At 42.1% G+C, this 15,920-nt stretch overlaps 1 protein-coding gene across 1 annotated transcript; it reads left to right on the plus strand.

The window, feature by feature from the left end:
* Positions 1-2,877: 2,877 nt before the first annotated feature.
* On the plus strand, positions 2,878-10,475 carry LOC106577559 (PHD finger protein 23B). The gene is made up of 5 exons (XM_014155703.2): positions 2,878-3,456; positions 4,541-4,572; positions 4,706-4,798; positions 7,263-7,911; positions 8,441-10,475. Exons 1-5 carry the CDS (start codon positions 3,429-3,431, stop codon positions 8,632-8,634), a joined length of 996 nt encoding a protein of 331 aa, XP_014011178.1. The 5' UTR covers positions 2,878-3,428; the 3' UTR covers positions 8,635-10,475.
* The last annotated feature ends 5,445 nt before the right edge of the window (positions 10,476-15,920 follow it).

Raw genomic sequence — 15,920 nt, forward strand, 5'->3', positions numbered from 1 at the left:
TCTCAGTTAATTACTGACTTTCTATTGGCTATTGTTTAAGCCAAATGTGTTGAAGAATTACATGCACTTTCTACCCATCCTTCATGCCTCTAGCAGAAAATGGATCTAAGGCAGTGCTTCGGCCAAATCCAGAATTCTTACCTAAGGTGCTTTCATCATCACATGCTAACCAGCCCTTAATATTTCATTTCACCCGCCTCCCCACTCGTCACAGGAGAGTCGTGAGTTGCATACACTTTGCCCAGTTAGGGCATTGAGTGCCTATCTTCCTGCAACAAGAACTGTTCATCAGAACAGCATTTTGTGTGTTATGGGGAGAACAGAGTGTAAACATTAAAGGTCTCCAGACCACGTGGTAGCACACTCCACCAGGTGTATGGCCACTTCATGGCCCCTGTTCAGAGGGGCCTCCCTGGACTCTCTGTGTTGCTGCAAGTTGGGCAACACCTATAACTTTCATGAGGTACTACAGACTCAATGTTATGTCCACTCCATCAGTGGGGTCTGTGGTTCTGGACATGGCATGCTCTCTCAACACAGATAAGTGAGCATACTGTGAACCTTGTACATACTTTCTTATCAACCGTGAGATGGATGTTCTATACAGAGGCCTTCCACTCTTGGTGCTGTTGCACCCAATTGAAGCTTCATGTTGTATGTTCTAGCTTTCAGTTTGTTTTATCCTGTGGTGGATGCAAGGACATCCCAGGCACTGATCTGGACTAAGTTAAATGGTGAGTTATCCCACTTTGTTGTCCGAACAACATCTTTGGTACATACTTTCCCACCCGTTACAAAAATGAAAGAGAACGTTGGGTTACGGGTGTAACTTTGGTTCCCTGAGTAGAGTAACGGGTCGCCAAGCGTTCATGTCATTCCATCCCCCCTGTTGGGTTCAAGTGAAGTAATAGATATTGTCACAACACACCACCTTTTTATAGTGACAAGTCACGTGGGTACAGTAAGGGTGTGACATGATTTTAAACATCTTTGATGTGAAGCATCTCAATCACATTGCGTGAATGGGAAGGAGTTCCCATAGGTCGTTTGGTAACCCGTTACTCTACTCAGAGAACCAAGGTTACATCCGTAACCCAACATTTTTTGGACAAGGAGGTTAATTTGGGAGGTCCTTTTTACTATTGAGGACTGTGAAGAGAGCAATGGGAAAGGTGGATTCAATCAAGGTGGCTAGAAGCGGCCTTGTTTTTTATTTATTTTTATTTAACCTTTATTTAACTAGGCAAGTCAGTTAAGAACAAATTCTTATTTACAATGACGGCCTACCCCGGCCAAACCCGGACGATGCTGGGCCAATTGTGCGCCATCCTATGGGACTCCCAAGCTCGCCCGGATGTGATACAGCCTGGATTTTGAACCAGTGACGCCTCTTGCACTGAGATGCATTGCCTTAAACCACTGCGGCAGCCCAATTGGTTAATTGTGTAAATGAAGAACAGAAGAAGCGTGCACTGGATCTGGCTAAATTCCCTATGTCGGAACTGACCTTCATTGATCTTCAGAGCAGGGCACCTGCTAAAGGAGTTATATCTGGAGTCTCATTAGATATAGATGACGAGTGGGCTTACCTTATTCAGAAAATCCTAGGAGCGGTCAGTGCACATCGCCTGACCCGTATTGTAAAAGGAGAAAAGCCTATCGATATTATTGTTGTTTGAGGAGACTCTTCACATGTGAAGCTTGGATATGTGAGATATGCGGAGAGAGCAATTGTGCCAAAACCACTCAGTGGCCACGTGTCAAATGTTTGTAGACGGGAGAAGTATGCTATTGAAGAATCTATGAAGGGAAAATGTTGCAACTGTGGTGGGGATCGTACTATGGACTTCCTTGAGTGACCTGTTAGGGTGAAAGAGGTCAAGGTGTTGTAGTGGAAACATTCTTACACAAGGACACTCGAAGTCAATCTTAAACGATTCATTGTTTATTGTCAGCATGCTGGAGAGATTCCAACCAACTCAATGCACCACAATACAAATGTCAATCGGGAGCTCTGCTTGGGCAGACCCAGCAGTTGTCTTATATATGGCAATACACAGACAAGTTATATTTGCATGATTTAGCATAATTTATTAATCATTACCATTTTGTTCTATTCATGTGACCGACCAATACTGTTTCATAACATGTGACAGACCAACATCTCACGAGGCTTCTCTTCTCTAAGCTGAGACCTTAAAACCAATATATCGTTCGTTCATTCTCAAAACAATGTCTGTGTGTATAGCCAAATTGTAGCTACTGATAGTTGATTTGTACAGTCAGCCACTTGCATGAACACAGAAACTGGTTTATAGAACAGCACATGAATAGAACACAGAAATTTGTTATAAGAAAAGCACAAACATTAAAATTCCCATTACAGTGTCAAGGATCTGCGTTGTACAGCAGATCTCCTATGTGGTGGCGGTGAAGAGAGTCGAAGGGGCAAGAGGCCATAGTGCTGAAGAAGATATGATGGTGGATGCACCACAACCAGTTGCAAATGTTTTTATGTCAATCAAGAGATCTGGATACACTCATTGTGAAGGTGAATTTTGTAGCATTTATAGCCAGAGTTATTATTTGTACTTCACATCATTGTATCTGCAGCCAAAATGTTTTTGGGGCTCCAAGACTTCACGGCAGATGCACTGCAAGGACTACTGTTGCCAGAAAATGTCCCATCCTCACAGGATCCTTCTGACCCTGAATCGAATTTTGGATTTTAACTGAAAAGCATGTTGATTTAGTTTAGTTAAACTTTTTTGGGGTGGTTTGTATGAATATTTTTACCAAATGTTTTTCTCCTTTTTGGAGTCTTTGTTATCCACCTGCACAGTAGGTGGCGTAATGCACATCCAATTGTTGCAAACGCCATTATGCCAGAGAAGAAGATGCCTGGCTGGAGTGAGGCGCGCAAGGGACGATACATATTCTAGTCACTCTCGTCGATTTTGCTCGTGTTATGGAAAAACGTAAACTTCATCTAAGAAATGTGTTACCTGAATGCTTTTGTCCTTTACAATGGATTCACCTGCTGCAGTTTTTCTCCGGTGACTTAGCGCGATAGTTTAAAAAAACTAGTTGATTTCCAGGAATATTTATGCAATATAACTGCTGTGACGAAGAAATTAGCTAGTAACGTTAGCTAGCTAACCTTGCTTCTTGTTAGCTAGGTAACGGGCAGATAAGGAATTATTTCTGCAATTGTTATTGGCTAGTCCGTACCTAGCCGGTTAAACAATCTAGAACTGGGGACCACAATCCAAAAACTCAAGGAAAGTCGCTTGTCGAAGAGTTGAGTCCTCCGTTCTCGGCAGGGTGTCCCACACTCACACAGTCAGCAGTCAAGCCGGGAGAAAAACACCCCAGCTGCTAGCTACCTGGTAGCTACCACCACAACGGGCCTTGTTGCTGAGGCGACAATGCTTGAAATAATGTCTGAACACCAAGGTACGTTAAGTGTCAGTTCACATAGTAAATTGATCTAGAATTGTTTTCTAGCTAGCGGACATTGTTGGTTTTGTTCAAGCCTCCTAGTAAAGCAACTGTTGGTTGTTCAATCGCAATGATAGTTGGTTAACGTTAGCTAATACGTCGCTATAGTTAACTAACATTAACTGTCATCTAGATTGACTTAATCTGTATCAAACAGTCAACGTAAATTAGCTTGCAGAGTTTGATGATAAACTGTGCGTTTTTATGCAGTAACGATAGATAGCGTAGCTAGTTAACGTTTGCTTAACCATGGCATTGATGTGGCTAATGTAAAATAACCGCTGACAAGCTAACGGTAACTAGCTAGCAAGCATAACGTTCTAACAAAATGGGGCATAAAGACTTTTGCTTTACCAGTCAACTAACATGTCTTCAACAGCTAACTATCAGTGTTTGTTTGTTAGCTTGCTACAGTAACTAGTAAGCTAGTTAGTTATCTAGATGCTACTAGGTTGCTAGCCAAGTTAAAAATTCGGGGTTGAGCCGGCTCCTCATGCCAGCTGCTAAAGCTGGCTCACAATGCATGCATGGATGGCATGGTTCAAGTTTGTTCGCTAACGTTATCCAACCTACTGTAGCCAGCTAGTTACGACTCAACATTTTCACCCCCAAGCACCATGTAACAGTCTTTAATTTGTCTTTGCATCTCTATTTAAGTTATTGACCCGTTGTAAAAATATAAAGACACCATTGTTGGCGGTAACGTTAGCTAACTGGCTAACATCGTTACTGGCGAGCAGCGGAGGTAGTCACTCGTTTAAGACAACTAGGTAACATCATTGTTAGTTAGCAAACTAAACAGGCAGTACCCTTGTCTGGTTCAGTTTTTCATTGCATTAACAAGCTAACTCGTTTTTCCTATATTCTCTCGATACATCTCTAGGCCGAACACAAATAGACACAGTGGAGAGAATGAGGTTATTATAACCTGAAAATTGAATTGTACTTTGAAGTAATGTATACTTTTTTAATCCAAATGACTGTGTATAAAATGTTAACAGATTATAGCTAGTATAATAATTGTTTTTTTCTTATACAGATTCGTTATTGAAGTGCAAAACGGAGACTCTGGTAAGTAGACTTCCGGTGTGATCAATTTCACCTCACCCTTAACATGACCACTTTATTTGGTGATGCATGTACGAGTTATTAGCTTGATTCATGTATGTGTGGAGCTCATTCATGTTTTGTTTCATCTCTTTAGCCTCCAGAGAGGAGAAAGAGGACCGTCGAAGACTTTAACAAGTTCTGCAACTTTGTCTTGGCATATGCAGGCTATATCCCCAATCCAAAAGAGGTAGGTTAACTAGGCACATCAGAACATAAACCCCGTTTCAACTGGCACTTAAAATTAGAGCCAAATTGAAGATGGCTCGAGAGAAACCCGGGCCAGCACAGCCCAGTTTTACAACTGGTGCCAGTTCGATTATAATTGGGGCTGGTGACTCCATTACTATGCAACCACCAGCTGATCACTAGTGGATGATTACACCACGTTTAGCTAGCTCGTCTGAGCTGTTTGCTAGCACATGGACAAGCGGTACTGCGATAGTCATACATGACACGAATTACCACCATAGCTGGATCCTTCATTCATTTTTGCACTACACAATACACCTGTGACAAGTCAGCCTTCGGATACTAGCTGCTAGCTACATAACGCTGGCTAGCAAATCACAGAGTTGAAACACGCTAGCTAGCAAGCTAACGTGAGCTAGCAGGAAATTTAGCTGGCCAGGTCGTATTGAAAGCAAGCTATCAAACCCGTCGTCTGGTTTCCTTGGTTAGCTAGCTAATAGCCAATGTCATGGCAAACAAAGTAGGACTGTAGCTAGCGACGTCGCTAACCGTTTAGCTAGCTAGCTAACGTTAGAAAGCTAAATACATGTCTGAGTCGGTCTGGCACTGGCGTGGTAACGTAAGTTACAGCATGGTGAGGGCGAATTCAACTATTCAACATCTTGCTAGCTAGCAACATTAGCGAAGACAGCTAGCAATATGACATTTCTAATGTCTGGAGGAAGTGAAAACTCAAGTCGAGCTAGCCCACCTAGGCAAGCCCAACCCGGGTTGACTTCTATGTGTAGGCTGGACACATGCCATCTTAAACAATGTTTTTTTTCTTCTGATAACTAGTTTACTGCATCCGCCGTCGAGCCCAGTTTCATAATATTACCATATGTCCCAGCTGCTTGCCGTAGTTTTGAAGTAATCGCGAAAAACAGGCCTTATTTTATTGCCTTTTTCACCCGCCAGCTCCTATTAGTTCTATTGAGGACCAACTCGCCTTCCGAACGTTCTATTACCAGTTTATTTTACGTCACAATGCCCGTTTCGCTGTTGTTGACAATGAGACCTGCCCACGTTGTTTGTAGTTAAAATGTAAACAAAAAACTGCCCATGGAACTCTGAGGGTCCTCCCATTGTTTACTATAGGGAAATACGGGTATGTCTGTCTATTTTGTCAAATATCTCGCAATCTGTATATTTTGATTTTTTTTCGAATTGGATACCATTTTAATCAGGATCAATCTCTTTGTAATTACTTAAGGTTGGGCAGCTTACTCTGCTATCATCGAGCTCTAGACCAGAAAAAGTAGATTCCCCCCCCCCCCTACTTCTCGTTATGCAGACATAAGCACACTTGGCACCATCAAGGTGCGGATGTTTACGCTCTACACAAGTTGTTTTTCAGTTTCGTCCTAAGAACAGATTGTAGTGGTAAAATAAAAAGGGATACATTTGTTGGTGCCATTTAGGCGAAATTGAATTCTAAGCGTCACTCCAGTCAAAATAGCTTCTGCGAACGTTCCAGCTTAGGCAACGTTCTTTTGCCATTTTTCAGCCTTGGGTGAATTTTGACTCTTTCTATTGTCCAGCCCATTAAGTGCCAATGGAAACTATAGAGTAGCAAGGGAAAACCTGTTTTGGTGATTTTACGGCATATCATCAAAATAAACATCACATTTTTGTACTCATTCAGCAGTTTTTACTTGATTTAAGTACAATACCATTAGAAATTATTTTTTAGACCACTGTGCCACTCGGGAGGTCCAGCCCATAGAAACTCGTTGAAAAACACATTCTTAAATGGCAAAAAGGAAACAAGGTTTTGACGTGTCTGTCCTAAATCTAGGAGATATTTAAAAAAAATTGAGAAAAATAAGTCTTGGCATTTGTAGAGCAAAATGGAGAATCTCCCCTTTCTACAGTGGGGTCCCATTTAGTTTGTAGCCCAAACGGTTCGGACGCTACCAACAGAAGTTGGCACATCGATGGTAGACTTCAGACCAGTCTCCTGATGCTTGTGGGGGTTGTAGAGCAAAACAAAGAACACCTTCGTGTTCATGAGTCTCCCTTTTCCAAAGTTGTCGTAATAGTTTGAACACTACAGTCGTTTACACGAGCAGACCGATTTAAAAAAAATATATATTTATTAAAATATGTGTTATTTATTTATTTATATATATATTTTTTATTTATTTTTTTGGTGCATGTCTCATGGTCTGACAAACACCACTCTGCTACCTTTAACCGCAGATGCGGAAGTGCAACACTGGCTGAAGAGGTGGATTGAGACTCATCCAATGCTTATACTGACTGATTTTGATGGATTATTTTATCTAACACAAATTGATGCACTGGTGTGTCAATCAACTCTAGGGGGTTAAGTAACATTTATAACCCTATGTGTCAAGTATTGTTTGTCCTATACTGTTTTCTTTCCTCATTGGTCTTTCTCTACATCTGTGGCTGTGTAGGAAGGTCCGTGGTCGCCAGCGTCCTCCAGCTCCCCACACAGCTCAGGGGCATCGGGGGAAAGTGGAAGTGGCGGCAGCTCTGGGGGGGCCAGCTGGGGAGACGGAGGCAATGACCTGCACACCATCCACACGTTTGTCCACAAGGCTCGTGCCAACAAGGGCAAGAGCATGCGCCACATGCACTCGGACAGCTCCCTGTTGGACAAGATGCGGCTGAAAGACTCTTTGTACGATAGCCAGACTGCCAGCAAGGCAGAGCGCAAGAAGGACAAAAAGCTCAAAAAGTTGTCAATGGGTTCCGCCATTGGTGGTGCGGCCGACAGCGGGAGCAGTGGCGGTGAGAAGAGGGCCCGCATCAAGCGCAGCAAAAATCCCAAGCAGCCCAAAGCCCTCAAGAAGCTTAAGAGCTCGGCCACCCAAAGCGAAACAGACTCTGAGACCAGCCACGCCCCCCCCGGGGAGCGCTCGGTCCAAGAGCACCTGACAGGGCACAGTGTCTCCTCCCCAGGAATGCAGGGGCTGGCCAAGATGCAGGCAGGGATGCAGGGGCTGGCCAAGATGCAGGCGGAGGAGTCCAACCGGGACGCAGAGATAAGTTCGAGCGAAGGTGAGACATGGATAGCCGACGAGGACATCATGGTGGAGTCAGGTAAGCGATTTCATACTGACCACGCTATGGACAAGAAAGCACAAATATTTTTGCTGTAAATGTGTGTGCCCTGTCATTTCCACAAAAAAAGCCTCATCACTTTAGTGTATGGCTACTGTTTCCTGGCAATATGCTTTGCTGCTTGGCTCGATATTAGTGCACTGACCTGTTCCCTGAGGTCTAAACCAGAGGCTCCTACCAGGTTTGCTTTTCTTGGGCATAAATAAGGGAAAATGTGGTATTTAATTTGAATCTACTTGGTAAAAATAGGTACTTCATTGCATTTGTATTGAGTCACTGACAAATAATTAATGGGTAATAATTATGTAATTCTGCTGTTTCTATGTAGTTCCTTAGTAAACACCAAGTAATTAGGGGGCCATAAATTGAAACCTCTGTAAACAAACAGTTGAAGAGCTTTTTCTTTTTGAAAACCTTTGCCCCTGTAAGGTGCCCACTGAACCCATCCCTGCTTGTCCCACTATGAGATGCCCCATCTTACCTCTCTTCTCCCTCCTTCCCCGCCCAGGTGATGACTCTTGGGACTTGATCACCTGTTACTGCGGCAAGCCATTTGCGGGGCGGCCGATGATCGAGTGCAACCAGTGCGGAGTGTGGGTCCATCTGTCATGCGCCAAGATCAAAAAGTCCAATGTCCCTGACATCTTTTACTGCCACAAGTGCAGGGACACGCGGCGGTCGGGGCCAAAGAAAGACCCCTAAAGATAGAGGGGTGAGAGGGACTATATCCCTCTTATATCCCTTTTCAATCTACCCTTTTCTGTGTACTATTACAACCCAAGTTCTTTTCTGCAATGCCAACAGCTGATTGTAAACCCTCATCTGGACGGCAACTGTATTGTTAGTATTTTCTAGGTGTTTTTTTGACAATCACCATCCTCACTTATTCATGTAGGTTCTTTGTCACGTTCTGCCTCTGAAAACTGTACTAAAACAGGAATACATTGGAAGGAGATCTCTTTATTATCTGTAACATACAAATAGACACCCTTTTGCTCAGTGGTCTTACTAAATTGAGACTGGCTAACTTCTTCTTTTCATTGAAATGCTAAGGCAACCATACAGAAATCCATTTTCTGGCTTTCATATTAAGGTCATAGCATAAGGTGCATGACAAGGTATAGATAATTATTTATTTAGGACATTTTATGGGCTGTTTTTCTGTCTGTCAACGTTCAAAGAAAAAAGCTAGTATTTTATAATTGTACATCCACTTTTGTCAGACCCTCTGTAACCAGTGTTCAATGCGACTGCCACACCATGGCAGAGGCACAACCCTTTTGATTATCTGGAAAGAAAACAAACATGTTTATTTTTGTCCATAAGTTTTTCTTTTTAGGTCTAGAAAGGGCGTCTCTCGTGTTGATTTTTTTTTTTGCTACTTTTTCTCATGTAAGCTTTCAATTTGGCATTTGTTTATTAGTTTCTGTCTATTACACTCAGTACCGCTTACCACAGTGTTAAGCCCCTATAAGATTTCTCTCATCAGAGGTTTTCTGATTCAAACCAATACCATATCAAATTTGAAATGTTCAATCTATTCCATAGAAATATGCACAAACTTGTGCTACAGCAGTGCACTAAAAGTCAAGCCCAAACCAAACACTCCTTTTTTTGTGGTTATTTCATTTGAAAGGTAATTGCTTTTGGCAATTGTTAATAGACTAACTTATTAGTTAAGGGCTGTGCTGTAAATTTTTCGATCCAGCCCATAACCAGTAAATATTTTTTGCTTTATTCACCCTTTGTTTTTTTTTGTTTTTTTTTATAATACATGTTTTTGTCAACTGGTGCAGTATAAACTTTGAGGATTGGGTCAACATCTGCTACATCACAACTTGATTACTTTGAGTTCCCTCCGCATGACAATGGAATACCATGACTACCCTTTGGTTGCGGTTTGACTTGGTGACAGACTTCAAATTCCTCCAATGCTTGTTCTGTGCTTTTTTTTTAGTTGTGTTTATTCACATTTGTGTGTTTTGTTTTTCATTAGAGAGACTTCTGGTTTGGGAGAGTGATATGATTGTTGTAAACTGTCGTGATGGAAAAAGTTGGACCTTGTAGAAGTGGCTTGAATATCTTTTTGCATGAATGGTTGTCAAATATATATTTTGTATTTCATGTTATCATTTTCTTTTGTTTAAAAGTTTTCAGAAAACGCTAGTTGAGATTTGCTTCCGAATCAGAGAACATACAAATCCCTCGCCCTCATAATTCTCATTCGTGAAACAAAGTAGGCTGTTTGTATTGTACAGAAAAGTAGTTGACATCACCAGAGTCGTGGCAGGTCCTTTTTATGTTGGTTGGTTTTACCTTGCTTTTTTTGTTGGTGGGAGAGTCATGTTTAGTCCCCAAAAAGCAAATGCACTCTCTCCACCACCCTTCCCTTCGATTCTCTGTATATACCCTGTTCTTCGATAACTGTACATATGTGAAAGTGAAAAGAGAGGAAAAAAAGCCAAGCAAATGTTATATTTTCGGCATCTGGTATTGTTTTTCTTTAACTGTAGCTTGAAAAATAAAACCTTCTTTTTTGGGGATCACCTGTGTTTTCTTGTTTTTCCCCAATATATGTGACTTAAATATAAGGAATGCATTTTATTGAAGTTAGGCACACAGGATGTTTGTCATTGTACATACACAACCACTAGAGGGTGATCAGTCCCTAACATCTAAGCAGGTTAATACAGCATCTTAAATATTAACACATGCTTTCAAACATATTCGTGGGAATTCATCTTTACAAAACAACTAACATTCACAATGAATTCTGATTTCAACTGTAAAGTTAGCATTGGATGAGTGGAGATAATTCAGTAAAATATTCCCAGTAGTCTTCTGGTTCATCCTGCAACACAAACGGATACAAATAAGCCAGTTCACCAGTAAAGGATGGTCAGTCCTCCCTGTTCTGTATTCTCACCTTTCTGCTCTGCTGGTTGGATGAAAGGGTGCTTCCAATAGAATCCAGAGGAATTGTTGCCTTCCTCCTGGAGTGACAGACAAATCATAGAGAAAGATGTTAAATCATTCAGACTGGACTTGTTTGGTGGCTAAAGTGATGTACATTTCACAGCACTACAATATTGTTACACATCAGTGGCAACTCCTGGTCTCAATGTTACATTATCGCCCACTCCTCGATTGTCTCACCTCTTGTCCTTGGGTTTGCCGTGATGATGGATGGAGATATGTTCCGTGGGGTCAGGGACGTGTTAACGAGGGGCGTTGAAGGTGGCAGACTTGGAACGGCGTTCTTCCCATTCCCGGGTTGTCTCCCAGTGGGGAAAGGAAGGTGAGGTCAGAGAGCTCAGATAGGTGTGGGAAGAACTCTTGGTCTAGACAATTCACATCCTTAGGAGACAGAGGGAGAACATGTTCAATCACACCGCATGCAATAACGATAGTTCATATAATACTATTGATGCACACTGAGTGTACAAGACATTAGGAACAATCCACTTCAATCAGTGTAAATGTAGGGGAGGAGACGGGTTAACGAAGGATTTTTAAGCGTTGACACAACAGACATGGATTGTGTATATGTGCCATTCAGAGGGTGATTGGGTAAAGTTTAAGTGGCTTTGAACGGGGTATGGTAATAGGTGCTAGGCACACCGGGTTCAGTGTGTCAACAGTTTCCTGTGTGTATCAAGAATGGTCCACCACCCAAAGGACATCCAGCCAACTTGACACAACTGTGGGAAGCATTGGAGTCGACATGGTTCAGCATCCCTGTGGAACGCTTTCAACACATTGTGATATTTAACCATTGATCAACTTCTTATAGAGGATGAGTATCATTCTATTGTTGACTTGGTGAGTTGCTGAATAAGTAACACAATCAAAATATAGTGAAATAGCTCAAATTCTGATATCATCCAAAAACATACTTGTGAAAAACACACAGTCAACGAAAGGAGGGCTACCAAAGGTGTACTTGTTGTTAAAAGTGAATTTGTGGAATTTCTTTCCTTCTTAATGCGTTTGAGCCAATCAGTTGTGTTGTGACAAGGTAGGGGTGGTGTAGAGAAGAAAACCACCCTTTGTCTTGATGACAGCTTTGCACACTCTTAGCATTCTCTCAACCAGCGGAATGCTTTCCCAACGGTCTTGAAGGAGTTCCCACATATGCTGATCACTTGTTGAGATAGGTGAACGGATGACCTCTGCATGTGTGGTTCCCACCAAGAAGCATGGAGGAGGAGGTGTGATGGTGCTTTAATGGTGACACTGTCAGTGATTTACTTAGAATTCAAGGCACACTTAACCAGCATGGCTACCACAGCATTCTGCAGCGATTCGCCATCCCATCTGGTTTGCACTTATCATTTGTTTTTCAACAGGATAATGACCCAACACACCTCCAGGCCGTGCAAGGGCTATTTGACCAAGAAGGAGAGTGATGGAGTGCTGCATCAGTTGACCTGGCCTCCACAATCACCTGACCTCAACCCAATTGGGATGGCTTGGAATGTATCATAATACTCAGATGCAGACAGTTAAAGTCACAGATGTTTATTGACCCAAACAGGGGGCATTCGAAAGACAGGTCAAAGGCAGGCATAGGTCCATAATCCAGGGCAGAGTCAATAAGGTACAGAACAGTAGACAGGCTCAGGGTCAGGACAGGCAGAGGTTCGTAAACAGGTCAGAATCAGGCAGGTACAGAACGGCAGGCAGGCTCGGGGTCAGGGCAGGCAGAATGGTCAGAACCGGGGAAACAGAACTTGAAGCAGGGAGATGGGAAAACACGCTGGTAAGACAAGATGAACTGGCAACAGAAAAACAGAGAACACAGCTATAAATACACTGGGGATAATGAGGAAGATGGGCGACACCTGGAGGGGGGTGGAGACAAGCACAAAGACAGGTGAAACAGATCAGGGTGTGACAGGATGTGTTGGACCGCAGAGTGAAGGAAGAATTTGTTTAACACTTTTTTGGTTACTGCATGATTCCATATGTGTTATTTCATAGTTTTTATGCCTTCATTATTATTCTACAATGTAGAAAATAGTAAAAAATAAAGAAAACCTTTGAATTAATAGGTGTGTCCAAACTTTTGACTGGTACTGTATAACATTTTATTAGTTGCAATAATTTTGAATACAGCGTTGTTTTGAGGATCAATTCATAAACCATGTGCCATGGAATAAGTACATCGGAAATCTCTTCCCAACTATTTTGTAATCTATATGGGAAAGGTATGCATTTTTGGTCCTTAAATGAAACTGGTATACTTTTCTATTTATCAACATTTTCTCTAGCCAATTTCGGTCTTTAATGCTGGGCTAACAGACAAGTTCCTTACTTTCTCCCTTTTCCTCTTCCATTTTTGCCATAATGCTGCAACTAGTTGGTTGTATTTTTGAGTAGAGCAGACATTTCCACATTTTGTTAGTTACATGCGTGACATAACTTCACCAGTCCTATTTATGATATAATTTACATTACTTCTTACAAGTAATGTTTTTATTGTTTTAGAAACATTACAAAGCATGCTACAAAATATATATTTTGTCTGGTAAAAAAATAGAATGGTTGGTAGATATTTAAATCTACCAACCACAGTGGCTGGTGGACCAAAAAGTAAATGTTATGTCCTGTTCTCAATCTTAGACCATAAGCCATCACCTGGTCAGTACTGTGTACAAGTGTGGCTTCAGAAGACAGACAGACAGAGACAGTGAGTGATAGCATCAGGTCGGTCTATGCTGTGTGTGTGGCCAACTGGAAAACCTGACGACCTTGTCTCGCTTAATTTCAGCATCCGATTGTGACCTCCAACCACGCACACACTCTACCCCATACACAGAAATATGAAACAATGGGAAGATAGTGAACGAGGGAGGGAGATAGAGGAGGGGGCCAAAGGGCCTTGCATGGAGCGTACGAAATGTCTGACACGTTTTCACTTTTCCTCTTTTCCCGCCCATGTTCCAATTATTTATATTCTGGGGCCGCTAGAACCACCAAACATAGACTCTAGAGCCAGTGCTGATTGATCTCCATGCAAAAATAAACCGACGGCCATGCCTACTGAATGTGGTACCCGATAGGCCCGCCTGGTAGTCTGTCAACAGGGGCAGAGACTAGATAGGCCGCGCTGATTACCTTACTTATCACAGAGCTATGGAGACACAAAGCTTGTCATTACAAGTGTATCTATGTGTGTGTGTGGTTGACCTGTGCTCGACTCAGATCAACTCTTCCACCCAAATGTCTGTGTATGTGTTTTACTGTAAGTGTGTGTGTCCAGCATGACTTACCCATGCTTCCCCACCCCCTGTCTGCTGCTCTATAAGTATCCAGCGTGACAGTGTGTGCCAAATTTAGACCAAGAGCTGATATATTACAGAGCATGCATGTCTCTGCTCTCAATATCACTGATGATGAAATCCAAGATGAGTCAACATGAGACAAAGTATTACTGGACATTATTATTATACACAATAACTAATATGTTCTAGGTAATAGGCCAACTACAGTATTTAGGCTACATACAGTGCCTTCGGAAAGTATTCAGACCCCTTGACTTTTTCCACATTTTGTTACGTTACAGCCTTATTGTTTCCATTGATCCTCCTTGAGATGTTCCTACAACTTGATTGAAGTCCACCTGTGGTAGATCCAATTGATTTGACATGATTTGGAAATGTAAGGTCCCACAGTTGACAGTGCATGTCAGAGCAAAAACCTTCCAGAAGTACAACCATCTCTGCAGCACACCTCCAATCAGGCCTTTATGGTAGAGTGGCCATACAGAAGCTACTCCTCAGTAAAAGGCACATGACAGCCCGTTCGGAGTTTGCCAAAAGGCACCTAAAGACTCTCAGACCATGAAAAACAATATTCTCTGGTCTGATGAAATCAAGATTAAACTCTTTGGCCTGAATGCCAAGCGTCACGTCGGGAGGAAACCTGGCACCATCCCTACGGTGAAGCATGGTGGTGGCAGCATCATGGTGTGGGGGTGTCTTTCAGCGGCAGGGACTGGGAGACTAGTCAGGATCGAGGCAAAGATGAACAGAGCAAAGTAAAGATGGATCCTTGATGAAAACCTGCTCCAGAGTGCTCAGGACCTCAGACTGGGGGAAGGTTCACCTTCCAACAGGACAACAACCCTAAGCACACAGCCAAGACAACTCAGAAGTGGCTTCGGAACAAGTCTCTGAATGTCCATGAACCCGATTTAACATCTCTGGAGAGACCTGAAAATAGCTGTGCAGCAACGCTTCCCATCCAACCTGACAGAGCTTGAGAGGATCTGCAGAGAAGAATGGGAGAAACTACCCAAATGCAGGCGTGCCAAGCTTGTAGCGTCATACCCAAGAAGACTCAAAGCTGTAATACTTATGAATACTTATGTAAATGTGATATTTCTGTTTTTTATGTTTCTTAAATTAGCAAAAAATTCTAAAAACCTGCTTTTGCTTTGTCATCAAGGAGTATTGTCTGTAGATTGATGAGGGAAAAAACAATTGAATCAATTTTAGAATAAGGCTGTAACGTAACAAAATGTGGAAAAGGTCAAGGGGTCTGAATACTTTCCAAAGGCACTGTATAAACCCTGGATTGCTGACGATATGTATTGGCCATTGAGAGGCTTTGAATCCCCCGATCGGCCATATTGGCATTCCCCAGTAGGAGCAGTCCTCAATCGGAATGAATGTAATTCTACAGCATTTCAATTAAATGTTTAAAGTACGAAATTACATGTATTTAAGTATTTGTGTTGTTGTAGTGGGGACCATAATATCAGCAATCTCTAAAAAAGTATACTTTAAGTTAAATGTTTTAAAATATGTCATTTTTTTATTTGTATGTTTAGCTCAGATAATATGCTTTTAAACTATGCATGTACAAATCATTGAGTCAACTGCTCAGTGGGTGTAAGATTTATCAGTCCTTAAATAAGTCGACATCGTCCTCTTGTGGACGGATATTGCTTCGACGTCAAAGTTCCAAAAATTAACATGACG

The sequence above is a fragment of the Salmo salar genome, chromosome ssa18 (genome assembly GCF_905237065.1).
Source record: "Salmo salar chromosome ssa18, Ssal_v3.1, whole genome shotgun sequence".
Lineage (NCBI taxonomy): Eukaryota > Metazoa > Chordata > Actinopteri > Salmoniformes > Salmonidae > Salmo > Salmo salar.

Bases quoted from the DNA above. Each gene is read 5' to 3' on its own strand.
- LOC106577559 (XM_014155703.2), top strand. From the start codon at position 3,429: ATGCTTGAAATAATGTCTGAACACCAAG. The intron at 4,573-4,705 runs GTAAGTAGACTT...TCATCTCTTTAG, and splicing joins AGTGCAAAACGGAGACTCTG to CCTCCAGAGAGGAGAAAGAG. The intron at 7,912-8,440 runs GTAAGCGATTTC...TTCCCCGCCCAG, and splicing joins GGACATCATGGTGGAGTCAG to GTGATGACTCTTGGGACTTG.